This window comes from Hirundo rustica, chromosome 17, assembly GCF_015227805.2.
Source record: "Hirundo rustica isolate bHirRus1 chromosome 17, bHirRus1.pri.v3, whole genome shotgun sequence".
Taxonomy (NCBI): domain Eukaryota; kingdom Metazoa; phylum Chordata; class Aves; order Passeriformes; family Hirundinidae; genus Hirundo; species Hirundo rustica.
In genome coordinates, this window is record NC_053466.1 from 4,200,627 (window position 1) to 4,227,222 (window position 26,596).

General features: G+C 52.9%; 2 protein-coding genes across 5 annotated transcripts in view; one reads left to right on the forward strand and one right to left on the reverse strand.

The window, feature by feature from the left end:
• On the reverse strand, positions 1–15,488 carry KCTD10 (potassium channel tetramerization domain containing 10). 4 transcript variants are annotated; one of them, XM_040081283.2, is made up of 7 exons: positions 15,204–15,488; positions 11,032–11,245; positions 6,019–6,188; positions 5,475–5,561; positions 4,838–4,890; positions 3,886–4,081; positions 1–3,277 (listed from the first exon to the last, which is right to left on the reverse strand). In XM_040081283.2, the coding sequence occupies exons 2-7, from the start codon at positions 11,237–11,239 to the stop codon at positions 3,059–3,061; spliced, it is 933 nt and encodes a 310-aa protein (XP_039937217.1). In that variant the 5' UTR covers positions 11,240–11,245; positions 15,204–15,488; the 3' UTR covers positions 1–3,058. The 4 variants fall into 4 exon arrangements, with proteins under 4 accessions (XP_039937217.1, XP_039937216.1, XP_039937215.1 ...); XM_040081282.2 differs by lacking the exon at positions 15,204–15,488 and adding an exon at positions 13,844–13,977; XM_040081281.1 differs by lacking the exon at positions 15,204–15,488 and adding an exon at positions 13,079–13,159.
• The window catches only part of UBE3B (ubiquitin protein ligase E3B), a 20,548-nt gene continuing 7,850 nt past the window's right edge, over positions 13,899–26,596 (forward strand). The window contains exons 1-20 of the mRNA XM_040081280.2: positions 13,899–14,037; positions 14,459–14,662; positions 15,017–15,137; positions 16,259–16,318; positions 16,664–16,768; positions 16,852–16,948; positions 17,603–17,688; positions 18,345–18,427; positions 18,987–19,092; positions 19,734–19,854; positions 20,432–20,609; positions 20,897–21,066; positions 21,868–22,035; positions 22,791–22,962; positions 23,543–23,661; positions 24,264–24,378; positions 24,728–24,827; positions 25,251–25,370; positions 25,673–25,849; positions 25,937–26,047. Of these exons, the coding sequence (XP_039937214.1) occupies positions 14,502–14,662; positions 15,017–15,137; positions 16,259–16,318; positions 16,664–16,768; positions 16,852–16,948; positions 17,603–17,688; positions 18,345–18,427; positions 18,987–19,092; positions 19,734–19,854; positions 20,432–20,609; positions 20,897–21,066; positions 21,868–22,035; positions 22,791–22,962; positions 23,543–23,661; positions 24,264–24,378; positions 24,728–24,827; positions 25,251–25,370; positions 25,673–25,849; positions 25,937–26,047 (2,370 nt within the window). The 5' untranslated portion in view covers positions 13,899–14,037; positions 14,459–14,501. The remainder of the gene's footprint in view (positions 14,038–14,458; positions 14,663–15,016; positions 15,138–16,258; positions 16,319–16,663; positions 16,769–16,851; positions 16,949–17,602; positions 17,689–18,344; positions 18,428–18,986; positions 19,093–19,733; positions 19,855–20,431; positions 20,610–20,896; positions 21,067–21,867; positions 22,036–22,790; positions 22,963–23,542; positions 23,662–24,263; positions 24,379–24,727; positions 24,828–25,250; positions 25,371–25,672; positions 25,850–25,936; positions 26,048–26,596) is intronic.

Genomic DNA, 26,596 nt, shown 5'->3' on the forward strand with positions numbered 1-26,596 from the left:
TAAATATGAAATACCTTCTAATTTATTGTGTTATATTAAAAAAAAACAAACCAAAAAACAAAAGTACACATTGCAAACATCAACCATACACTGAAATCCAGCTGAAGCTTGTTCTGTGCAGAAGTCTGGACAGGTGGGAATGATTGTACAGAACAGGAATTTGCTGTTGTCCACGAAACAACTCCATTAAAGGTTCTACCTACGCTTTGCTCTAAGGGAGGGTGGGAGCTTGGAGCCTTGCCCAGGTGCTGTGGCTCAGGGGATCCAAACCTGCCTTGGGGAAGTGCAGGAGCAGCTGCCTTGGTGCTACAGGGAGAGAGGTGGGAAGGGGGCACCAGGGATGGTTCCTGTCCCCTCCTCGTGCAGCCCCACCCCTGTCAGGAGCTGGGAGGGGACAAAATCCCTTCCCCAGGGCTGTGCTGTCACTGCTGGTGCTGGAGAATGGGAGCAGCCAGCTCTGCTCTCCCTGGCACGGCGAGGCAGGGAAGGATAATCTGAAGAGCTCCTTTGTGCCCAGGACACCTGCCCTGAGCCCCAGCTGCACCTGAGAGCTCAGAGTAAAACCACTTAGAGTAACGAGGCTCAGGACTGAGAGCATTTGTGCAAGGGCATCACAGGGTGTGCCCAGAGCAAGGACAGGGGCAGCAGGTAAAGGACAGTCCCCAGGCCAGCACCCCGAGGGTGAGCTCAGGAGTGAGTTAAGGCAGAGTCTGCCCACAAATGCAGTAACAAAACCAAAATTGCAACTTGAACTCTCCTGGAGTGTGACTTTGCTAAACCAACAACTCTACAAAGCGCTGTACAAAGATTAAAAACAGCCTCCCCCAGGTTTTTAAGAACTTGGTTTGCATAACCTGAAAGGGAAAAGCCTGAAGCCAGTTAAGGATCTATTTACAGAGAAGTTAATCACGTAGCTGTGACCTGTCAGGGGCTTAGTACTGGTGTCACCTCCTGGGGCTGAAGCTGCTCTGCCCCACAGGACTGGATTTGGTCAGGGCTCTGCAGCTCAGCACAGCCAGGGACGAGCTGCCCTGAACCTGCTGGAGAGCAGCTCCCAGCTGGAGTGAGCAGGGCTTGCTGCAGGACTGGTGCTGGTCCCTGTCCACCCTCTGCTGAGACAGCCTCCACACCCAAGGGCAGCAGGCGCTGCCCAGAGACAGCCCAGTCACCACCAGTAAGTGTCAAAGTACCCAGTGCTGGACAAACAGCAATCCAGGGCTTCCCTGCCTCGCCCTCAGCTCATGCCAGCCCTGAGGGGAGAGGCTCCTTCCCCCTCTGCACTGCTCCAGCCCCAGAGCGTGCTGCAAACAGGTTTAAATACAACCCAAACTGCGAGCCCTGAGGCGTCAGGACAGAGCTGAAGCTGCTGAACCCCAGGGGGACTGTGGAGCTCTGAGTGAGCAATCAGCAGCTGCAGGAGAAAGAGGAGAGGAGAGGAGACAGGTCCAACACCCCCACCTGCCACAGCCAGCAGCTGCCTGCAGCGTGGAGAAGTCTTTGGTTACTAGAACGATGGCCTTAGATTAAATTTGAAATCTTTGAGCTTTACTTGGTGATCCAAAACTGTGCAGCCACATCACGGTGTGTTTCAGCCTCTACCAAGGAGCTCTGTGGAAGAGGAGAACGTGGCTGGTGCTGCTGCAGCACCTTTGGTTTTCACACTGATCCCGTGTCCCCAGCAGCTCTGAGCCAGGAGCAGGGATCCTTGGAGCAGGAACGCAGAGCTGCCCCTCCAGAGGAGTGTGGCTGTTAAAGCCAGTGCTAAATATTCCAGAGAAAGGGTCAAAAGAAACTGTAGCCCAGGGCAGAGTGCTCTGGTGTCACCCAGGGGTGCTGCTGCGGTGCAAGTTTAACACTTCCTGCCTCAGGTTTCTCTCCAGGACTGGTGCCTGAAGTGTCACAGCTGTGGCTCTGCTGCCAGCCCTATGGAATGACACCCCAGCTCCCACTATCGCTGTCACTTGACTCCACAGCAGGAGACAAGGAGGTAGATAAAATATTCATTGACAAGAGAAAAGCACTCGTAGAAAACCACAGTGCAGTGGCCTGCTCCACGCTCTGCCCCTCCACACACAGCTGCCACGGCTGGGAAGACTTGGAAAACCCTCGGGATAAAGTCAAACAGGGAATATCTGCCTCTGGGTCACTGCCTGCTTCTGCTTCCCCTCGCTCAGAGCAAGGCAACGCTCCTGGATCAGTTCCAGAAGGGAACCAGAGCTGCTGCCCCCCACCAACACCCCCCAGCATGGGGGGATTGAACCTGCTGTGACTCCTGGTACCTGCTGGAAACCAAAACCCCCATCTGAGATCTGGGCTCAGGGAGAAGCTCTAAGCACTGACCAGTACCAACACCACTCCTAGGGAAAGCAACCGTGGACAATTTGCTCCTGATTCTCCTCCCCTGGGAGGAATTTTAACCTTGAACCGCAGGGATAAAACAGGGGTGGGTGCCCCCAGCTCAGTGCTGCAGAAGCTCCGCTGAACCCTTGGAGGAACAGATCCTTAGAGCTGTGGGGAAGCCGAAGGAGCAGCCCCTGCTCCCTCCCACTGCTCTGAGGGGTCCCTCAGCCCCAGAACTGCAGGAACCTCATCAGCCTGTGCCATTTGTTCTTTGGAGAGTCACCCAGGGCTCTCCCAGGAGCAAAGGAGCTGTGCAGCAGCCCTGGGTCCAGGTCCCTGCCTTTCCCCCCAGCCCAGGAGGGTCAGGGAGTGCCTGGAGGGAAGGAGGGTGTCTGCCTGACCTTTTGTTTGTCGTTTTGGTTTTAAAGTGCAGGATCATTACCGAAGCCACAAGAAGCCAGTCCTCCTCCTCTCCAGCACAAAACAGCAACGGACAAGAGTGCTAAAAATTCTGGGCATTTCTCCAGCTGCTCAACAGGCCCTTCCAGGCTGCCCAGTAACCTCATCGATCCTCGGCCTACAACTACCGCGTTTAAATACCCCAAATAACCTAGAGTTTGTTACAAATCACAATTTACAGACTGTCCTGGACAGGAGTTGCACCGCCTGGCCCTGCTGCAGGGCAGCCCCTTCCCCAGGGCTGCGGGGGTCCCCAGGCTCACTGGTGCAGGTGGGCCCTGTCGTCCGGGCGCTTGATGTGGATCCTGCGCACGCGCTCGATGCGCTCCCGCTCCTCGTCCTCCTCCAGGTGGTGGGAGCGCCCTGCAGCCCCTCCCGTGGCTTCCAGGAGGGCGTTGTCCGGCCCCCTCCCGTCCTGGGACTCGTACAGCAGAATGTTCAGGGTCTCCTCGTAAATTCGGGCTTCTGGGAACTCCACCTGGCAGGCAGGGAAGGGGAGGTCACTCACTGCGGGCCCCAGGTTACCTCGCTTTGGATTCCTGATTAGCCGGTGTTACAATTCCTTAATTGCACCCCAGCCACAGAAATCCTTTCAGGCACAATCCTTTCTAATTCATTCTTTGCTTCCAGCTTTTGAGACCAACAACCAGCTGGGTTTTTACCAGGAGCAGGCAGACCTGTCTCCTGGGAAAGGGGAGAATACAGGGAAGGTGTGCCATTGTTGGATCCCTCCTTACATGGGGGCGTAGAACCACAGAATGGTTCGGGTTGGGAGGGACCTTAAAGATCATCTAGCTCCAACCCTAGATCATCTACTTCCAAATCCCAAGCCCAAAGGTGGTTAAATGCACAAGTCTGTCTGAAGAGAGAGCTGGACTGAATGTTATGGAATATCACCATGCATTGTGGAATACCACAGGGCTTTATTGGGAATATCCCAACTGCCTGGTGCTACCTGCCCTGAGCAGGCAGCTCCAGCTGCTCCCCCAGGATGAGCTCCAGGCGCTGCCCCACTCCCAGTGCACGGATTATCCTGCAGAGGTGCTGAACAGCTGTTCAGCTGGAGCAATCCCAGTTTCCCTGTACCTTGGTCTGCTTTTTCTCGGTGGCATAGACGATGGAGGTGCAGCAGACCTCGGCGATCTTGCGGCCCTGCCCGTAGAAGGACCAGCAGCAGATCTCATCCCCGATGACGTCCTTGATGAAGAGCACCCTCCCGTTGAACCTCAGGGACAGCTTGTCAAAGAGCTCAATGTTCTTCAGCATGTTGTCATCGGAGTTGCTGTGGGAATGCAGGCAGCAGCAGGAATTTACAGAGCACGTGGAAAGACTGGGAGCAGCGAGCATTGGCAGCCCTGAGATCCTGGATTCCCGTCACAGAATACCAGGACGGGTTGGGTTGGAGGGACCTTAAAGCCCATCCAGTGGCAACCCGTGCCACGGGCAGGGACACCTTCCACTAACCCAGGCTGCTCCAAGCTCCATCCAACCTGGCCTTGGACGCTTCCAGGGATGGGACAAACCCAAGAAATTAATTCTTATTATTTCACTACTACAGGCAGGAAAACCTGAAGCAACAGCAACAGCCCCATGAACAACTGTCCAAGGCCATTTCACCCATGTGCAAAATCCTGTCAGCCTGACCAAATAATTTCTGAGCTCAGCAGCCGGGCACTGTTATGTCATAAAACTTAGAAGGGAAAGAGGACAAGACCCCCAGTTTGATGATTTCATCACTCACTGAGCTCTGTGTTCAACTACCACACTGCAATCCATGGGAATGCAGACTTGGCCAGGAGCCTCTGCCAGCTGCACCTAAGGATTAGAGGAACTCCTCTGGCACAGAAATAGCACAGGCTCAGCCCTCCATGGATGGCAGCAGACTCCCTTCTCACCCCAGTTTGAAATTAATTGGGAAAAAATGGAGTGCCTGCCAACACCAATCTGTCACCGGGTCTGAGGGAAGGAAAAAGAGACTTTTTTATAGTGGGTTTCAGTCTGTGAAAAACTTTCAACAATTCCAGCTGAAATCACTTACCTGGTGTAGGAATATTTGTTGTTGCTTCTGTTATAGAGCAGCTTCACTGCTGGCTGTAAGAAACAAAGCACAGATGATTTCAGGGAGCACAGCCAGAGCTGGAACCTCACCTCAGCTCAGCCCAAGGCCCCACAGAGAAGCTGCAATGACAAATTCCCAGTGGGATTTTGGTGGTGTTACTGCTGTTGCTGCCGCACAGGTTGGCAATGGGGCTGCAATCCCTTCAAACCCCTTCTGGAACTGGATCCTCAACTATTCTTATCTTCCCTCTGTCTTATCAGCATCCCCTGCCATGTGCAGGGACACCTTCTGCCATCCCAGGTTGCTCCAAAGCCCTGTCCAACCTGCCCTTGGACACTTCCAGGGATCCAGGGGCAGCCACAGCTGCTCTGGGCTGTGCCAGGGTCTCACCACCCTCACAGAGGAGAATTTGTTTTCCTAACATTCCATCTAACCCTGCCCTCCTTCTGCTTAAAGGCATCACCCCTTATCCTGTCACTCCATCCCTTGTCCAGCCCTCCAGTTCTCTTCGAGCCCCTGCAGGCACTGGAAGGAGCTCTGAGGTCTTCCCAAAGCCTTCTCCTCTCCAGGCTGGACATCCTCAGCTCTCCCCATGGCACATCCCAGTCCCTCTCACCTTGTTGGAGGTTGCAATCAGCTTCTGCTCCTCCTTGGAGGAGGTGATCACCGGGACCTTGCAGAAGGGCTCGTATGCGTCTTTGTTCTGTGGGGGCAAGAACCAAACAGCAGCTGAGTGACAACTGAGCCCAGGGAACACCCACATCTCCTGGGAACGATCTCTGCTCAGGGGCCAGTGTCCAGTCTGTGGTGGTTTCTGGGCTGTGGCTGGCCAGGCACCAATCTTCTGGGAGCGCCTGAGGTGTCCATTCCTGCCCTGCACCACTGAATGTCCTGTGCCCAGTTAAACTGCAGGATCTGGAAAGGGGCTTCTCTCAGACAGGACATCAGTGACAGTGGCATCAAACCCCGCATGGGAACCTCAGAGCACAACAAAGAGCACAAGAGGACTCCCAGCAGCTCTGGGAAGAAGCTGGTTTTCCTAGATGAGACCAGACCCCAGCAGATGGCAACACGAAGTCTTCCAATTTCCATCCCAGCCTCCAAAACCACCAGGAGAAAATCCTGCTCTGCCCCAGCTGCCCCCTGAGCCCCGTGCCCACCTGCAGGGCTGCCTGGCATTCATCCACCAGCCCCTGCACCAGGTAGTACTTGGCCTCAGCCAGCAGCTCCTCGATCTCCCGGCGGCTCTCCGGGAGCGGCACGGCCCCGTCCCGCAGGTAGTTCAGGATCGTCCCAAAGTGCTTCCCACAGCGGTCGATCAGGATCCAGCCTGGGGACACAGGAAGGCCACAGTGAGGACAGGCTGAGATGGGTGAGGCAAAAGGCCTTGACAGAGCAAAACTGGGGAGGGACGTGGCGGGGCTGGGAGTGCGAGGATGGAACGGGGAATGTGAGCACAGCTGGAGCTTAGAGCCACGGTGGGAAGAAAATCATGGAATGGTTTGGGTTGGAAGGAATGTTAAAAAATCAACCCATTCCACCTCTGCCATGGGCAGGGACACCTTCCACTGGCCCAGGTTGCTCCAAGCCCTGGCCTTGGACACTTCCAGAGATGGAGCAGCCACAGTTGCTCTGGGCACCCTGGGCCTCCCCATCCTCCCAGGGAAGAACTTCTTCTCAATATCCCATCTAACCCTGCCTCTGGAGTGGAAAGTCAGTCCCCCTTGTCTCATCCCTCCATGCCCTTGCCCAAAGTCCCTCTTCCAGCTCTCCTGGAATCCCTCTAGGCACTGGAAAGTGCTCCAAAGTCTCTCTGGAGCCTCTTCTCCAGGGAAGAAAAGAGCTACAACCAAATCTGTGGGTGCAGGATCCACATTTCACCTCTCGCTGCTGGGATGAGGCTGGACCCTGGAAAAGTCAGGCAGTGCCGAGGCTGGAGTTTCCCTGAGTGAACAGATGGCCACTCTCACAGGCTGAGGCTCAGGAATGCAGCGGGGAAACGCTTGTGGGGAAGGAGTCATTTTTTGGACAAATAAGGAAAGTAGGTTAAAGCAGACCCTGTGCGTTCTGCACGAATGGGATTACAAGGAAAAGTCTGAACATTTGGTTCAGTCTGGAAAGGGAACACGGCCCTTTCTGAGGGAAAAGGAGGCATTCTGCAGCAGCTCACTCCAGGCTTCCCAGCTCCCTCATTCCTGCTGTCCACAGACAACACGAAGGGTGCTCCAAGCGTGATTTTACAGGCTGGAACAACAAGCTAGAGACAGAAATCGTGGAACAAAGGACTGATCCAGGCTAATGGCTACTCCAACTAGAGCAGAAAAAAGCCCATTTGGCAGTGCAGGGTATGGAAAACAAGAAATCCCATTTTAGTGGGAGATTTAGTGGAAGGTGTCTCTGCCCACGGCAGGGGTGGAACAAGGTGAGCTTTAAAGTCCTTTCTGACCCAAACCATTCCGGGATTCTGTGATAAAGAGGAAGCACAAGCCACAGCAGCAAACCGGGACATCCATACTCCACAAATGCAGCTGCTTCCCAAGCTCACTGGAGCACACAGAAAAGTAAAGAGCCAGCTGAGAGCAGAATCACCACCCCCAAACTCCTCGGTGACTCCTCGTAGGCTGCAAAAATCTGCCGCGACTTCGTGTTTACAGACGGTGAAACTGAAGCAGAATTGCTCATTTTCGTGTGGGGATGAGAAAACACTTCCAGCAGCGTTGCAAAATCTGAGTGACCACTAGAAGAGCTTTAAAAGCCCTCCTGTTCCCCCAAACAGCCCAAAGGAGATGAGTCACAGGGAAATGACCCCGCTGCCACTCGGCCACAGCGGAGCCAACAAGTGGGCTGAAGTCTTTTAGAGTTATTTTTTTTTAATTGCAGCGTTCCAAAAACATCCTGTGATCCATTTAGGAAGGGACACGGAATCCATGGGCTGCATGGAACACAGAATCATGGAATGGTTTGGGTTGGAAGGGAACTTAAAATTTACCCAGTCCCAATCCCCCTGCCATGGGCAGGGACACCTTCCACCGTCCCAGGTTATTCCAAGCCCTCTGCAACGTGGCCTTGGACACTTCTAGGGATGGGGCAGCTTCTCTGGGAATTCCATCCCAGCCCCTCACCACCCTCACAGGGTGGATTTCTTCCCAATATCCCACCTATTCCTGCCCTCTGGCAATTTGAAGCCATCCCCACTTGTCCTGTTGCTCCAGGCCCTTGCAAACAGTCCTTTCCCATCTTTCTGTCAGCTCCTTCAGGCCCTGGAGGCCACATTTAGGTCGCTCCAGAGCCTTCCCTTCCCCAGGCTGAGCAATCCCAGCTCTCCCAGCCCTTCCTCCCAGCAGAGCTGCTCCATCCCTCTGCTCATGCTGGTGCCTCCTCTGGACTCTCTCCAGCAGCTCCAGCTCCTCCCTGTGCTGGGGGCCCGGGCTGAGGCAGCTCTGCAGGTGGGGTCTCACCTGGGCAGAGGGGCAGAGCCCCCCCTCCCCGCACTGCCTTTGTCCAGGGACACTTCACACCTTTAGGAAATTCATCTTTGTCTCACAGGAATTCTCAGGGACAGGATCCAGACGCTCCAGCTACAACCAGGCATTTTCCAACCCAGCCCTGGCAGGTGAAACAGGAGCAGCCTGACACTGGACACTGCCTGAGGCTCCACTGTCTCATCAGCAGCTGGACCAGGAACAGCTTCCCCATCAACAGCAGCAGGGAGCCAGGGGGAAAAAAAAGAGAACTGGAAACAGGTGGATGCACCTGGAAAACTCACATCCTTCTCCCTGCTCACGACCATTCAAAGAAAACATTCCGAATATGCTGGTTTGTTACAGTTCATCAATAATTTCTAAGCTGAAAACAATCATCTGCCACCACCCACAGCCAGAGAAGCCCGGAGTTTTCTCCTCCAGCCTGAGGAGCAGCAGGTTGGAATTGTTCAGCTGGGAGGAGGAGCTGGGATCTGAATCCCAGACACAGAGCAGGACCCCGTGTGCCGCATTCCAGACTGGTTAAACCCAACTCCTTCCAGCTGCTCCCCGAGCCTGGCTTCTTTTCCTCAGAAACATTTTGTTTGGTGCCAGGTTTTGGGTGTGACCAATTAGGAGGATTTTGAAGAATTCCAGATAAAAAGTGTTTCCTTTAGCAGCCCCAGTGCTATTGTCCCAGTTTCCAGGCAAGGGGAGATAAAGCAAGAACTGCTGCAATGGGAGTGTTTGTGTTACAACATACAGGAAGTATCAAATTCCTCTTAAAGCACAAACTGGTTCCATGGAACAATCCCACACAGACACCGTGGGAGTCACAGCAAAACAAGCTTGGGATTTTACGTCCCCAACACGATATTTTAGCGGGAGAAACTCCAGTTATCCTCAGATTTGGGGTGCAAATGGCACCTGCACTTCCAGGGCCTCTGAGCCTGGAATGTCACTGAGCCTGGGATGTCCCAGCCCTCCTGCACCTGCCCAGGACACTGGGATCACACCAGGATGAGCTTCCAAAATGAATTTGGAATTTCCAACCGATTTCCAACCATGGGAAGTCTGGAATAATCAGCTTCAGGGAGGGACAGGAAGATCCACCTCAAGCTTAGCTAAGGGAGGGGCGTTCACAACATTTCCACTCCTCCAGTGTTCCCAGTCAAGGTGTTGATTCCCATCTGGCAGGTTTTTTTTCCCAAATTTGACACAGTGTTGATTCCCAGTTGATATTTTTTTTTCCAAATTTGACTCACAGACTGACTTTTTTTTTTAATAAAACCTCCACAGTCTATATCCAGGTTAAGTATCCCAGAAACCTTTTGATCCAGAGCCCCAAATCACAGCACCCACATTCCTGCTTTATCCTGGCTTGGGATTACACCTGAAACAATTCAGCTTTGTTTTCCCCAGCTTAAACACAAAGACTTCTGGCTAAACCAGGAATATTCAGCTAATCAGGCTGTATTTTTACTTGTTTTTTTTTTTTTCTTCAAATCCACTTCCTCTTATCTCAGGAAAGCTCATCATAAACCTCTAAACAGACTATTTTAAAACACTCCAAATTTAGTCCAACCCACCTCACCCTGGACTATATTTTCCCTATTTTCAGCAAATCTAAACAAAATTTTCAAATAATGATTAGCTAATCCCAAGGGAGGTGTTTGAGGCTCAGCTTTGCAGAGGCTGTTGTTAAAGAAAAATTAATATTGTTATGGATAAAACATAAAATAAAGCTGAGCTTCCAATTAAACTCTGGCACACCAACAACACGGGAATGTGGAGATAAAATTCCAAATTTTCTGAAAATTCTGCAACAGGCTCTGCTTTAGGGAAATCAGCTGCCAACAGTACCACAAGAAAATGGTTTCATTAAAAAAAAAATCAGCTTTTAACTCATTAATCCCCATGCTGAGAGCACATTTTATATTTTATTTATAAGCAAGGAGACCAGAAGAGGGAATGGCATTCTGAGCTTCCAAGAGGACACACAAGTCAAGGATTCCTAACTCAAGGATTCCTAATCACTATCCCCACCTTCTTCCACGAGCTTCAGAGCTTTAGTGTCAGTGTTCCGAAAGGAAAAGGTGCTGCAGGTGCCACCTGGGCCTGACAGGAGCTTTGGCACTTCTTAGTGTCTTTGTGCTGTCCAGGCAAGCACACAGCTCATCCTTGTCTTTTGTCCCACATTTTCCCCAGCTGTATAATCATGGAACAACAGAATGGTTTGGGTTGGGAGGGACCTTGAAGGTTATTTATTCACTCCTCCTGCCATGGCAGGGACACCTTCCACTGTCCCAGGTTGCTCCAAGCCCCGTCCAACCTGGCCTTGGACACTTCCAGGGATCCAGGGGCAGCCACAGCTTCTCTGGGCACCCTGAGCCAGGGCCTGCCCACCCTCACAGGGAAAGATTTCTTCCCAATATCTAATCCAAACCTATTCTCTTGTCCTGCCATTCCAGGACCTTACAAATCTTCTCTCTCTGTCGTTCTTGTGGCTCCTTCAGGCACTGCAAGGCCACAATTAGGCCACCCCAAACCTGCCTTTTGCCCAGGCTGAACAACCCCAACTCTCCCAACCTTTCCTTGTAGGAGAGATCCTCCAGCCCTCCAAACACAAGCTCCTCTGACCTTTCCACCACCCCTGTGACTTTCCCTGCCCAGGAAGGACGCGGAGGGCGTTGGGACCGTCCCGATCCTTACCTTCGCTGTCCGTCAGCACCTCCATGCGCCCGCTGAACATGGCCTTGAGCATGGTGTCCTGCTTGGTCAGGGTCTGCATGGTGGTGTAGTACAGGGCCCCTCCCACGTTCAGCTTCACGTACTTGGAGCTGGGGCTGCTCCCCTTGAAGGACGTCGTGCGCGTCGTGGCCGCCGGCACCGCTGAGCTCACCACGCTCTCTCCCGACATCTCTTCCTGCAAGGACAGGGGGTCCCAGCTCAGGAGAGCAGTTCCCAGCTCAGGAGAGCAGTCCCCAGCTCAGGAGAGCAGTCCCCAGCTCAAGGGAGTCATTCCCAGCCCAAAAGAGCAGCTCCCAGCTCAAGGGAGCAGTTCCCAGCTCAGGGAAGGAGTTCCCAGCTCAGGGAAGGAGTTCCCAGCTCAGGGAAGGAGTTCCCAGCTCAGGGAAGGAGTTCCCAGCTCAGGGAAGGAGTTCCCAGCTCAGGGAAGGAGTTCCCAGCTCAGGGAAGGAGTTCCCAGCTCAGGGAAGGAGTTCCCAGCTCAGGGAAGCAGCTCCCAGCTCAGGGAAGCAGCTCCCAGCTCAGGGAAGGAGTTCCCAGCTCAAGGAAGCCGTTCCCAGCCCAAGGGAGCAGCGCCCAGCCTGGCAGTGACACTCCTGCTCCCACTGTGTGTTTCACACCTCGGCTCCTCCCGCGGCTCTTTGTGTGAAGTTCTCAAGTGTTTTAAATGTTTCACTGTCAGGAACTGAAGGACATTCCTGGACGCGGCCCCTTTTTTTTTTTTCCCCCGGGGAAAAACCCTGGGAACGCTGAGCCGGGTTTGCACTGCAAAGCCAATGCTTTCCCACAACAACTGCTTTCATTTCTTACACAACCCCGACAGCTTAAAGCTCTTACTCCATCAATAATCTGGGAAGGAATTGGGCAATTCCCAACACACACGAGTGGAGCAGATGATTCCTGTGTCCAAAAGCAGAAATCAACAGGTCCCCAAGTGCTAAAATGCAGAATATCCACAGGTTTTCAAGGATTTTTCCTTTGGAGCAAACAGGGACAGCACACACGAGCTTTTCCCACTCTTCCCTGCCCTCTCACACTGCTCAGAGCAACAAAATCCAGCTGGACAGAGCAGGCTCCAGCCACATTCCTGTCACCTCCCTGTCACCGAGGTCACACCGGCACAGGCACACGGTGGCTCAGCACCACAAATGCCCCCAGAGCCGCTAAACGGAGCCTCCGTGGTTCTGCTTTCCCTCAGGACGGGACAGGGCGGGATAATTAATTTCCCCCTCCAACCCTGCTCCTCCAGCTCCCACGGCTCCGGGATGAGCTGAACCGAAGGATTTTTGCTCCACTGCCATGAAACTCCCAATGGAGCCGGAGCTGCGTGGCACAGGAGGAGCAGGGATGGCCTAGACGCGATCCCATCATCTCTAGGATGCACGGGCAGCAACCTCAGCTCACGTTCCAGCTCCCTCCGCTACGGGAACACCCCAGCTTGGGCAGGAATGGGTCCAAGGGGTTCCAGAGGGGATCGATCCTACAGCGCACCACGACCCTGCGCCCCAAATCCCAGCCCTGCCCTCCCCAAACCACCGGCCCCAGCCCAAGGGGGACGCCGGGGACCGGCCACGCACAAACCGGCCCGTGACCACCGCGACTCCCGGGGCTCGGACAACTCCGGGGAGCCTGCCCGCCCCTGGAGACTGCCGCTCCTCAACACCCGCACCGCCCTCGGGGGCCGGAGCCCCAAATTCTCAGTCCAACCTCTCCCCAGGGCAGCGGCCCCTGCACGCATCCCCGGGCAGGACCGGTACCCGCAGGTCCCGGCCCCTCCGCCTCCCTCAGCCCACTCCCAAGGCCCAAAGCCCCCCTGAGACCCCGACCCAGCACCTCCCGAGGGCGGAGCCCCCTCTGAGCCCCCTCAGCTTCCCCTGCCCCGCTGAGGCCCGGAGGCCCCCATCCCCTCTCAGTCCCCTCCCCGCTCCCCCGTTCCCCATCAGCCCCCCGCCCCTCCTCTCCGGCGAGGGCCGGAGCCCATCCGCGCCCCACGGCCGCCCTTTCCCCTCACCATGAACGGCGCCGCAGCCCCTCGGACCGAGCGAGCGGGAGCGCCGGGCGGGGAACTTCCGCCCCTCGCCTCCTTCCGGCCCCGCCCGGTGCGCCCCCAAACCCGTCCGATGGCCCGCCCCGGCCGCCGCCCGCCCCGGCCGCCGCCGCGCTGCCCCCTCACCCGGGCTTGGCCCGGCCCGGCCCGGCTCGGCCCGGCTCGGCCCGACCTTCCCGGTATCGGCGGGAGTCCGAGCCGGCTGTTCTCCGTGCGCCCAGCCGGTGAGCGAGCCGGCGGAACGGCAGCGGCGGGGCGGGTTGGCGGCCGGACGGGGAGCGCGGACACGGGTGCGAGGAGGGGGCCGCGGCCTGCGCGGGGGAACCGGGAGGGACCGGGGGGTTCCGGGGCCGCTCGGCCCGACCCGCCCGGCCCGGTGTCCGCCGGAACCAGGGTGAGCTCCCGGGGGCTGCGGGGAGGCTGCCGGCAGCGGCCGGGGCCCGGCGGGGTGAGCGGTGCGGTGGGAGCCTGGGCCGGGGAGGGCTGCGGGGGCTCTGAGAGCGGCTCGGGCGGATCTGTGGCTGCTCTGCTCGTGCCTCGGGCGAGTCCTGGCAGCTACAGCCCAGCTCGAGGGCTGTGGGTGGCTCTCGGGTCCTGCTCGGGGGTGGCACCTGCTCCGGTCCCTGCGGTCCTTTGTCCTTCCTGTCACACACGGAGTTATCCCTCCCCCACAGCTGCCTGTGCTGGTGACCGCCGCCGAGCTGCAGTGCTCCTTCTCCTCCCACGTACCGTTTTCCTTGCGGGTGCAGCGAGAGGTAAATCGGGTCTGAAGGGCTCCGAACCGCGGAGGGAAAGTCTGGATCCCCAGATCAGCTGCAGGGAATGTGCTCGTCCATGCAGGAGCTGCCCGAAGCCTCTGGATGGGGATCATGTGCGTGTGTCAATGAGCATCGCACGCTTCCCCTGAAGAAGTGACCCCTCAGGTGAGTTCCTTGTTGCTATTTATAGAGCTCTGGTTGACCCTGGGCGTTTTATCTGGTGAATGGCAATAAATCAGTGTCCCTTGTGCCCTTTCCCCCCTTTCCCTTATCTGTTACCAAGGAAAGAACAGAGCCTGGAGAGGGGAGGTGGAGCACAGTGTCAAAAACACCGATTCGTTTATTTTTCCGCTTAAAATCTCCCAGCCTGCAGCAGGCTGTGGGTTGTGCTGGAAGGATTCCCTGCCGGTGTTTTTTGTGTCCCTGCTGCAGCCCCGTGACAGTCACTGGGTGGTTGGTTTTTTTTGTTGTGTTTTTTTTTAAATTCCCGCTTTGCCCTCTGCTGTCGGATTCTCCCCTCCCCTGCAAGGGAGCCGAGCACTGCCCTTCTGCGGGTGTTTCTTCCCACTCTGCTCTGGTTTCCCAGGTGTTTGCTGCGAGGATCCTTTGCTCCCTGAGAGGTCCCAGCCATGTTCAGTGCCAGCCAATCCTCCAGGGCCCAGTTCCTGGACAAGGCCCGGCAGGCGCGGGAGGAGCGGCGGGAGCTGAAGGAGAGGGAGAGAGCTGCAGTCCAGCTCCAGGCTCTGGTCAGGAGGTTTCTGTGTCGCTGCCGCCTGCAGAGAGAGATCAGGTGCGTGGGATTCGTGGGATCGTGGAATGGGTTGGCTTGGAGGGGGCTTTAAAGCTCATCTCATTCCAAGCCCCTGCCGTGGGCAGGGATGCTTTCCACCAGCCCGAGTTGCTCCAGCCTGGCCTTGGATGCTTCCAGGGATGAGGCAGCCACAGATTCTTCCATCCTCACAGGGAAGGATTTCTTCCCAATATCCCATCTAACCCCATCCTGTGTCAGTTTGAGTCCATTCCCCTTTTTCCTGTAGTTCCAGATCTTTTTAAAAAATCTCCATCTTCCTTGTGGGCCCCTTCAGGGAAGGGATCCTTTGCTCTGTGATTCCTTTTTAACTCCTCGTTTTTCCCTCTTTGGTAGGAAAGAGGTGGAGGATTTCTTTGGGACAAATGAGTCTGGCTCAAGTAAAAGAAGTGCCCTGTCTGTGTTCAGGATTGCCAGGAAGCTGCTGTTTGTGTTCAACCCCAAGGAGGACAAGGAGGTGAGGACACTGCCCTGGCATCCTGCCATAATTTTGGGGACAGATTAAATATGTTTAATTCCTTACCCTGTGATCTTGGAGGTTCTTGCAGGATATTTTGCCTTCAGCAACGTTCTCTCTGTCTCCTGGCTCATCCTGAGGGGATCTGCCTGTAGGATTGAAGCGGGAGAAGCCTCGAATTTCTCAACAGTGGTTCTGTGTCCAGGGCATCCTTTCATGGGTGTTTTTCCTGGTGGCTGTGCCAGCTGCAGGAGCTGTGCTTTGGCACAGCCCAGTGTCGTTGTGGGACACCAAGGAAAGATGAGAGACTCCAAATATTTTAGAAGGCAAAGGGCATAGAAGAAAAGCTTTATTGTTTAATTCTTACCACCTTTTATTAGGTGTTCTGATACAGACTTAGCATGATTGGTGAACAGGAGCGACACCTCTCTGATCCCATTGGTGAAACCAAAGAAACAGCAAAACCCCACCTGCAGAAAGATTGTTTTGGGAAGGGATAGTTGTTTGCCAAGATTGTTTTGAGAAGAAGCTTTCTTGGGAACTTTTCCCTTGGGAAACAGTTAGCAGCTGCTAGCAGGCTAAAATCTCTCAGACCCAGGAATGTCCGGCCCACACCCCAGTTCCGCTGGCAGGTACACTGGGACAGCTCCCAGAGATGTGTGCTGGCACAGGAAAGGCTGTTTGTATCCCAGCAGCTTTTCTGCCCTGAACTTGTGGGTTCAGAGTGAAGCCCTGAAAGGATCATCTTTGCCCCAGGAAGCTGTGAGGGCTGACTGGAAGGAACCCAGTTGGAAAATGGAAAGCTGTGTTCCAATGGCAGCAGCAGTGAGGGATTTTTTTGACGTCTGTCCCGTGGAAATCTGTGCTCAAATGCAGCTTTCTGTAGGTGCAGCATCTAAAAAAAGCCCTGTGTTCCCAAGGAGGGAATTCTGCACAGCAGCAGCAGCATGATATGTGTGCTCCCAGGGAAGGAGCCATCAGGATTCCTGTAGGGAATGTGCTGGGAACATTTGCAGATTTGAGGCAGAGAGATCTTCCTCCCTCTGCTGAGCTGTTCCTTGTGCTTTTCCAGAGCTGCCCTTCCTGTAGTTAGAACTAATTCCACCTTTGGATTTTCCCAGAGGTTTGAAAAGCTGTGCCGTTGTATCCTGAGCAGCATGGACGTGGAGAACGAGCCCAAGGTCAGCAGGGGGGTTTGGTTTGGAGTGGGGAGGGGTTGCTGGTTGTTTTTGACTCTCTGTGTGGGGATTTACTTTGGTAATATGTAATTTTTAGCTTTCAGAAGCCCTTGAGCACTGTAGAGATTGCATAGGGAAAGTCTGGACAGGACCTTTAGTATTCCTGGGATATTTTTACTCTGTGCAGCCACGGGAGTTAAAGCACACTTGGTTTCTGGGGTGGGTGATGTGCTTTGACCGGGGAATCTGGGGAGAGGAGCATCTTGGTCCCACTGCTGGCTTCAGTTCCCAAACTCTGCCCAGCAGAAGCACAAACCCTGACCCCTCTGTGCATCCCTCCTTGCTCAGGTGTGGTATGTCTCACTGGCACTCTCCAAGGACCTCACGCTCCTCTGGATCAAACAGATCAAAGACATCCTGTGGTTTTGCTGTGAATTCCTCAAGCAGCTCAAGGTCAGGGCCGTTGTTGTGTTTTCTCTCCCTGCATTTGGCAGGTGGCTGGGTGGATTTGTTAACTCTGCTCTTTGTTATCGCAGCCTGACATCCTGCAGGACTCCAGGCTGGTGAACTTGCACCTCACGATGCTGGTCACCTTCACGGACACTTCCACCTGGAAAATCCTCCGGGGAAAAGGTTGGTGCATCCCAGTCTTAAAGCCACTGATCTGGGACTTGCTGTTAAAATCTACTGAATGCTCTGGCACAAGTTCCAGTGAAGCTGTGGCTGCCCCATCCCTGGAAGTGTTCAAGGCCGGGTTGGAGAGGGTTTGGAGCAACCTGGGATAGTGTGAGGTGTCCTCTTGGCAGGTGGTGGGACTGGATGTGCTTTAAGATCCCTTCCAACCCAAACCATTCTGGGATTCTGTTTCTGCACCTTGGTTGCCACAAAGATTCATTCTGCTCCTGTGTTTGCACAAAACAAGGATTCCCTTGGATTAGGCTGTTCCCCTTGGGATTAGGCTGTTTCCCTTAGGACACCAACAGTTGTTACAGCATTTTTATGATATTCCAAACCCCCCCCCACATGAAGTGTTCAGAAAATAAGGGAATGTGCCCTTAGCTCTGGGGTTTTGTAGGAAATAGATGTGGAAAAGGCAGACGAGTAGAGGGAGGAAATGAGACTCTCACAGCCCAAACAATACAGTGTGACATGCTGCCAGAGTGATGGGTTTGTGTAGAAGGACAAGGCTTTGTGCCAGGAGGGCTTGGGCAGTGACAGACCTTCGTGTGGGGGACTCGGAGTGGGGCTGTGGCGCTGTTGGGGTGACATCAGTGCTTTAACCCCAAGGTGAGACCCTGAGACCTGCCATGAACCACATCTGTGCCAACATCATGGGCCACCTGAACCAGAAGGGCTTCTACTCCGTGCTGCAGGTGAGTGTGAGCTGCCACAATGCCAGCTTTACCCAAACCAGCCCCTGCCCTGCCTGTGCCCCTCTCCTGAGGAGCTCTTTCCATCTGTGCTGGGGTCTCAGGAGGAGCTGCTGCTGAATCTGTGCGTGATTATATTTTATCTCTCAAGTTTCTCAAGTAAAGCAGTGTGTCCCCACCTGAGACCAAATCCACCCTTCCCTTTCTGTCACTGCTGCTGAACCTAAATCCTGTTTCATCACCTCATCGTGAGATGGACAGGGACGTAATTTTGCCAAACTTTGGAGCTGCCACATTGTATTGGTTTGGGTTTGTTTGCTGCTCTGCTGGGGAAAGGAACTGATGTAATGAATCTTTTAAATAAGAATTACATTACCAAAGTCTGAGCCTTGCCTGTTAATTTTTAAAGCCTGTGAGTGCTGGTTCCAGGGAAATAAGTCCTGCAGAGTGTCTGATTTCATTGCAGCTTCTCTCTTCTGCCATTTTTAACCTGAAGCCCTTCTAGTTCTAGTACAAATAACTTGTAAGAACTGGATTTTAGGCTGCTCTGAGGTTCTTTTTCACTGCATTAAATAAACTTAATACCTTTCAAGAGTAATAGCAATTTTTTTTGCCATTACTACAGCGTTTTTATATTTTTATTTCTTTTCTCATTCCAGATTTTGCTAACTAATGGCTTGGCAAGATCCAGACCTTCCCTGTCCAAAGGTTCCTTAACTGCCATCTTCTCCCTTGCCTTGCGGTGAGTCAGCTGGAGCTGCTTGGGGGGGGATTTGCAGCCAAACTTGTTCTTTTTAGTGTTTTTGGTTTTTGTTTTTTTTTTTTTTATTTTAAAGACTTCTCATTGTTTCAGTGTTTTTTAAAGACTTCTCATTGTTTCAGTGCCATTGAGAATATCACCCAGGGAAAATTGCTTTAGGAAAATGGCTCGCTTTGCTGTGGTCCTTTTTTGGATTAGAGTGGTTTTAAATGAGGAATTAGTGTGAGCCTAAACTTGAGGGTGCAGTTCAGTTCAGGGTGAGCTTGCTCTGAGAACAGAAGTGTGAGTGAGTGATCTTTTCCCTGGGATGCTTCAAAGCCAGGGTGGAAAGGGCTTGGAGCAACCTGGGGTAGTGGAAGGTGTCCTTACCCATGGCAGGGATGTACTGAGCTTTAAGTTTCCTTCCAACCCAACCCATTCCCTGTGCCTGTGGCTCTTGCTGAGGGAATTCCCAGGATCCAGTTCTGGATGGCTCACTTGGAGGCTGTGTTGCTTTCCCAGGTGGGGTTGAGCTCTGAAGTGTCTCTCTCTCTCTCCATAGCCCTGTGGTTGCTGCACAGTTCTCCGACAATCTGCTGAGGTCCTTCCTGATCCATGTCATGTCTGTGCCTGCTATAATGACTCACCTTGCTACTCTCACCCCTGAGGTAGGTGGGTGATCTCAGAGGACTGATTATCACACCAGGCCACTTGCTATTCTGTTTCTTCAGCTCCTGGAACAGAGCTTTGGCATTTCTCTCTTTGCCAGTTTCAATTCCCTGCTGTGAAAGCCTTAAAGACACTCTGGATTTCTCACGCAGGAGTTATTAACACCAGTGGGGATGGTCTGAACTGCCCTAAAATACCTACATAAATAAAGAATAAAGGCGCATATGACCCACAGCTTGAATTTTTCATGTCCTTGCTCTTCCTTTTCCGTAACCACTGACAAAGCTAAAGACTAAATCACCCTGTTGGGTGGCAGAGGCTCTGTGGGGTGACCAGTGGGCTGCCCCCTGATCCAATTCAGTCTGCTTGGTGCAGACAGGCAGGTTTTGTGCCACATGGGCAATTCCTGTGTTCTTGCAGACAGATCATTGCAAAGGTCTGGCTCCAACTCCAGCATGACCTGCTCACCTGCGGGGGGTTTTATGTCCCGGCCCAGCTCCGTGTCAAACTCTCTGTGGGGCAGCAGCCTCGACTTGCTGCTTTATTTGGGAAGAAAAGGCAGTGCCAAGTGCTGCTGGCAGCTCAGGTGTGGGAATGTGCTGCATCCCAGCCTCAGTGGCACTGTCATGCTGTCTTCCAGCGCCTGGCAGTGATCGAATCCCAGGATCTCTTCCGGAAGTTCATCCTGTTCCTGAGCCGGGAATCCCAGTGCCGGGATGTCTGCGTGTGCCTGGAGGGCAGTCACACTCTCTGCTTGCTGGGTGAGCACCTCCAACGCTTTTATTGGGTTTGAAAAGGAGTCTTGATTCAGGTCTTCTCTTTCCATGGGGCAGAGCTGCCTCCAGCTCACTATTTTTAATTATTATCTTGATAACTTTCTCTAAATAATAACTGAGGTGTATTCTGGGATGTTACAAAGTTTAAGACCTTTGCAAAGGGAAGAAGGGCCAGAGATTTGCTCTTGTATCCATGTCATGCATCATCTCTGCCAGCTTTTCACTTGGACTCTGAGTCTTGGAGCGTGGCAGACTTGGATCTCCATTCCCCAAATGCTGCTGCATATTTAAATTCACATTTCCGCAAAAGTAACAAGATTACCAGTGGGTTCTGTGGGATAACTGTGGATTGTAGTTTCTGGTGGTTTGTAGAAGGTGTTGGTGGCCAAAGGGACATGTCACCTCAGGGGTTGGTGCGTGCTGGAAATGCCTTCCTGCAGGGTGTCCTCCAAGATCATTACTGACACAAATCCTCTCCTGGGATTGGGAAAGGATTCCCTTCACCTGTAACCCCCGTGCATCTGTTCCTCCTTAAGCCTTGCTGTGCTGGTCCTTCCTCCAGGCAATCTGGTGTTCCTGGGCTCCCTGAATGACCAGGTGCTGGAGGAGGAGACAGCTCACTTTGTGGGGGTGCTCATCCACATGCTCTCCTACTGCCAGAAGTACGTGTCCCAGAAGAAATCCAACCTCACCCACTGGCACCCCGTGCTGGGCTGGTTCTCACAGACTGTGGATTATGGGTGAGTGGGAAGGACTTCACGGGGAGAGATGATGAAGCCTCTCCTTTTTTTTTTTTTTTTTTTTTTTAATATATTGGAAAGTATTTTATGTTTTGAGATGAACAGTGAGAAGAATTTCTCAGATATTTCAGGTTCTAGCTGCACAATAAACTGTAGCATTCCTGCACAGACCATTCTGTGGGTGGGTGCATATTCCAGTTTGGATTATGAGCTAAATGGATCAGTATCACTGCCTGGTGTTTTATTCCAAGCTGCCTTCTAAGCTGTCCCCCTGCTCTGTCTTCCAGGCTGAACGAGTCCATGCCCCTGCTGACCAAGCAGCTGCAGCACCTCTGGGGAGTCCACATGATCCGGATCCTCTTCAGTGATGTGCTCAGCAAGAAACTGCTGGAAAATCAGGAGATAGCTCAGCTGCCCACACAGCCAATCTCCCCTCAGAACAGCCTTCCTATGAAAAGTCAGTTTTGGAGGTTTTGGGGGTTTTTGTCTCTGTGTGTGTGTGTTTATGTGGATTTCTCTCCCAGACTCTCTGGGCTTCGACTTTTCCACTTATGCCAAAAGCTTTGAATAATTACTTGCAGCAGCTGCTGCCGCTTAGGTGGGAATGTGATCCCTCTTATTTGTAATTCCTCCTTGGAAGGCTTATGTGACCTGGGGCAAGTCTCTTTCTTCGGTGCTGAGAAAATATTTGCTTATTTTAGCAGTTTCTTTTCATCGTTTTCTCAAGTAGCTGAAATGCTTTTGGCAAAACTTAAGACTTCCGAGGGAAGATGGGAGCTCAGCTTCCCATGTGGAAAGCAAGGTGAAGCTGCATCCTGCACCTGTGAGGTGTCGTGGTCCTGCAGGAAAGGATTTGGGATAAGATAACTGTAAATCTGGTATTTTCTAGCTGTTGCCTGTAACACTGGATCCTGTGGTCGTTATTTGCTGCAGTCAGGACCATGGATCACGAGTGATTTGGGTTGGGAGGGTGCTTACAGTTCGTTCTGTTTTCACCGTGTCCTGTAGAGCATGTATGGAACTGTGGAATGGTTTGAATTGGAAGGGATTTGAGGCCATGGGCAGGGACACCTTGCACTATCCCAGGCTGCTCCAAGTCCCATCCATCCTGGCCTTGGACACTTCCAGGCATCCAGTGGCAGCCACAGCTTCTCTGGGCGCCCTGTGCCAGGCCTCACCAACCTCACAGGGAAGAATTCCTTTCCAAAATCCCGTCTAACCCTGCCCTCCGGCCCTCCTCCTGTGTTTCTGCCCCCAGACCTGTTCAAGAGAGCTTTCCAGAAGTCGGCCTCAGTCCGGAACATCCTGAAGCCGGTGGGAGGGAAGCGCGTGGACTCTGCCGAGGTGCAGAAGGTTTGCAGCATCTGTGTCCTGTACCAAACCACCCTGACCACCCTCACCCAGATCCGCCTGCAGATCCTCACAGGTCAGGGCACCTCCCTGCTGCTCAAAATCCTTTCCAGTGGAGAGAAAAAAAAAGATTTTTCTTATTTCTGTTGATTTTTTGGGAGTTTTATCACTGCCAGCAGGTTATTGACTGGCTGGGGAAGGCTTGTTCCATCCTGAATCATCCGTGGGATCAATAATGTTCAGCACCACTTGATCGAGCACAAACCCTCAAGAATACAAATTAAAGCAAGTTTTCCTCTCATGAAACCTTGCTTGCTCCCTCTCAGCCTTCAGCCTGAGTCAGGGTTTTTGGGGAGCCTGGCAACTTTAATCTTTCTGTGGTGGGAACACAGAATGCTTTCATACATCTTGAGAACAAATTGCCTGTCTTGGGAAGGGGTGGAGGAGGAGATCAGCACTGTTTTGGTCTGGTGAGTAGAGCAGGGAGTGAGTTCAGAGCTTTGGGTGCTTTGTGGTGACCATGGGTCCAGCCCCGTTGTGTTCTCACCCTCAGGTGGATGTGGGATCACAGGAATTCATTATTTTCTAAAGTTGCAAAAGAATTAGGGGGAAAGGGTTCAAAGGTGCAAGCAATGACTCATTAAAAGCTTTTTTATTTGCTTTCCTGGTGGTTGTCCATCTCCTGGTAATGCAGACAGGCCTGGGAGCCAAATGGGATGCTCATGTTCCTCTTCTTCTTTGCAAAAGGCTCCTTGAGCTTCAAGTCTGACCTCTCTGAGCTTTCACAAGCAGCAGAATGAGCTTCACTGGGTGCACTTTATATTTTCCTAGGTCTCACTTACCTGGATGATCTGCTGCCCAAATTATGGGCTTTCATCTGTGAGCTGGGACCACAGGGGGGGTTAAAACTCTTCCTGGAGTGTTTGAACAACGACACAGAGGAGTCCAAGAGGCTGCTGGCCATGTTGATGCTCTTCTGCGACTGCTCCCGTCACCTCATCACGTAGGTAGCGCGTGGACGGGGATCCCTGGATTTGTGACGTGGAGTTGTTGTGCTCCCTCAGGTTCAAGAGAAACATTTAAGGTTTTACGTCTTTTCACAAAGATAAAGTGGGCAGGGTGAAGCAGCAAGTTTTTGGGATTGAGTCGTGAGAAATAAAGGGCTTCAAAAGGGCTTTTCCCCCTCAGCCATGTGCTGCTTCCAGCTGGTAACAAAACTGGGTGGGAGAGGGGAAAGAAACAACGCAAAAAATGGGAAAGGGGGTGAAAAATTGCCCTTGCTGGTCACTAGAGACTATTCTCTCTTCTTGAATCAGGCAAGAATTTTCTTGGGAATGGAGAAGGTCGTTTTAAGCCTGAAACACTGACTTTGCTTTTATCTCAGCCTCTCATACCATCTTCTGTTAGGATCTGCTATCAATCAAAATCCATAAATAAGGTTTGGTTGTTTATGACTTTAGATCCTCATGGGTGTCAGTTGTCATAGAAATAAGAGCTGCTGCTAAAGGATAATGTGCCTTTATGAAAATTTCAACAGGGAATTAAATTTACACTCGTGCATTTGCATTTGTTTGCTCTGACAGGATTCTGGATGACATCGAGGTCTACGAAGAGCAGATTTCGTTCAAACTGGAAGAGCTGGTCACCATCTCCTCTTTCCTGAATTCCTTTGTGTTTAAGATGATCTGGGATGGAATTGTAGGTGAGTGCTTTTAGTAGCTTGAGTCGATGTTAGAACCACAAATGGCATTAATTTCGGAATTTGAAGCTTCTGTTAATTATTCCTTGGCACTAAAAGCACTTCAATATGGGAATATGTCCCAGTCTTTTGATGTCCAGATGCCACGATCATGCTTTGTGCCAAATCCAGAGCACTTCCCTATTTCCAGTAAGGATTTGTGTAACAGACATGATGGGCATGTTGATTTTTGGCAGAGATGAGGTTTAGCAAGGCTGGGCCCTGTGTTGGACAAGAGCAGGGCAGTGCTGTGACCAGGCAGAGCAGCTTGCTTGGGTCTCTGTAGAATCTGCTGTGGATCTCTCTGCTGGTATAATTTGGGTAGAGCTCAACTCTCTGGTAATTAGCTGAGATAGTCCAGCTCTGGTGTGAAATGAGATGGCTTTGATTAGCTCTGTTTAAAGAAGAGACGGTTTCTCTTCCCAGAAGCACAAAATCCTTCTCTCCAGAGGCCGTGCGGGTCAGGAGAACACCCCAGTGCTGTTACTGTGGGCGGGATAATCGTGGTGTGGCTCCTGCTGGTGCCAAGGGTGCCTGGACTTTGCTGCCTTGTTCCTTTTGTGCAGAGAATGCCCGAGGGGAGACCCTGGAGCTGTTCCATTCTGTCCATGGCTGGCTCATGGTGCTGTACGAGCGGGATTGTCGCCGGCGCTTCGCTCCCGAGGATCACTGGCTGCGCAAGTGAGTGGCCCAGGGCAGGGATCCTGGGCAGCTCCAGGCTTGTCCCACTGCTCCACATCCTCTGGGGAGCCTGATTTGGGGTTCCTTGTTGACATTCTCGAGGTGGGAACTCCTGCTTATGTTTGCGATTAAGGATGTCGCTTGTGTTGTGCTTTTCTCTGTGCTGGGAGGTTTAGGTGGTGCTCTGAAAACTGACCCAGCACCCAAAAGCTTGGGTGTCCCTGGCCTTTTTTACCTTCTTAGTGTGTACACTGAGCGCTTCAGTCACCTCTGGAATCACTCAGTTCCCTCTCTCCCACACTTGGGTATTTCTCAGGGATCTCTGAATTTCTGCCTTTTTTTTGTCAAGGGACCTCAAACCCAGCGTGCTCTTCCAGGAGCTGGACAAGGACAAGAAACGAGCCCAGCTGCTCCTGCAGTACATCCCACATGTCATTCCCCACAAGAACGTGAGTGGGATGGGGGCAGAGGGTGGAGGCTGGGGATCAGTGGCTTGGGTGGCCGTTGGGGTGGGAGGGACACGTGTCTGGAGCATTTTGTGACGTGGAGCTTCTTTTGAAATGCCAGCTGAAGAGAAGTCTTCTTCATCCTCACCTTCCCCAACAGATTTCCTCTAAATGTCTTGATTTCTGTCACTGAGAGAGGACTGATCTGTGTCCTCAGCCCTTCCTTGTGCATTTCCTTCAGATGGTCTCTGTGTTGAGACAGAACTGATCTGTGTGTGCATGGAGTGAGTGGATGACAGCGGCACCACAGGGAATGGCTGGCATCAGGACAACCAGCAGCACTCCTGTGTGTCAGGAGCCTCCCAAATCCCTGCTGCGCTGCAGCGTGAGGATCCCCGTGGATTGAGATTTGTTTTCTTCTGGCAGAGGGTGCTGCTTTTCCGCAACATGGTCACGAAGGAGAAGGAGAAGCTGGGGCTGGTGGAGACGAGCTCGGCGTCCCCTCACGTCACCCACATCACCATCCGCCGCTCCCGCATGCTCGAGGTGAGGGCCAGCAGCGACCTGGCCTGACCAAAACGGGGCAGGGGGAGTGTTTTACCTTCCCTGTGGCTGCTGAGGGACCCACTCCCAGAACTGACCTTCCAGGAGAGTGTTGGACCCTCGTTCAGCTCAGGCTGCTGCAAATCTGGGATTTTCACTTGGAAAGTGCTGGATTTTTGAGCTCAAGGCTCAATGGCGAATGCAGCTTTCCTGGTGGGCCTGTGTCCTGTCTCTGCTGCAGCCCTGGGTGGGTGTTTCAGGTGTCTCTCTCTGGGATTGTCCTCTGGATTTTCTGCTCTGTGCAGGATGGATACGAGCAGCTCCGGCAGCTTTCCCAGAACGCCATGAAGGGAGTGATCAGGGTGAAGTTTGTGAATGACCTGGGGGTCGATGAGGCTGGTATTGATCAAGATGGAGTCTTCAAAGAGTTCCTGGAAGAGATCATTAAAAAGGTGTTTGACCCTGCACTGAACCTGTTCAAGGTAGGACACAGATGCCACCTGAGGTGACCTGGTGCAGGCAGAACAATTCTGGCTCACTGGGCTTTTATCTCTTATCACTTTGTGCAGACCACCAGTGGTGATGAGAGGCTGTATCCGTCCCCAACATCCTACATCCATGAGAACTACCTGCAGCTCTTCGAGTTTGTGGGGAAGATGCTTGGGAAGGCTGTGTATGAGGTGAGCCAGAAGCACCAGCTGGGGATCTTGTCAGTGATGGTGCCTTTGAGGGCGTCTGTCCTGCTTAGGGAGGGTGTTATTAAAGAGGGGAGTTTGGAAAAATGGGTTGGATAAAGATCCTGATAGTGGAACAGGCTGGCTGGGTCGTGCCTTGATTGTTCCTCGTGGTGTGTGGAATGCCAGCCTGTTTTTTTTGGTGTTGCACCTTAGAAACATCCGTTTGTGGACATCTCAGAGGGACAGGAGGCAAAAAGGAGGATGAAATGACAGAATGACTCTGATAGAATGATTTGGGTTGAAAGGGAACTTTCTACTCCAATCCCCTTCCCATGGTCCGGGACACCTTCCACTGTCCCAGGCTCTCCAAGCACTGTCCAGCCTGGCCATGGACACTTCCAGGGATCCAGGGGCAGCCACAGCTCCTCTGGGCACCCTGTGCCAGAGCCTCCCCACCCTCACAGGGAAGGATTTTGCCATGTATTTCACTAAATTTCCCCTCTATCAGTTCAAACCATGTGAGGCAGTTCTTTTAAAGAACACATAGAGTTC

Excerpts from the sequence above, each read along its gene's own strand:
- KCTD10 (XM_040081281.1), bottom strand. Across the intron at positions 4,891-5,474 it reads TGATTGCAACCTCCAACAAG|CCAGCAGTGAAGCTGCTCTA; the intron begins GTGAGAGGGACT and ends TGTTTCTTACAG. Across the intron at positions 3,278-3,885 it reads CCGAGAAAAAGCAGACCAAG|GTGGAGTTCCCAGAAGCCCG; the intron begins GTACAGGGAAAC and ends CCTGCCTGCCAG.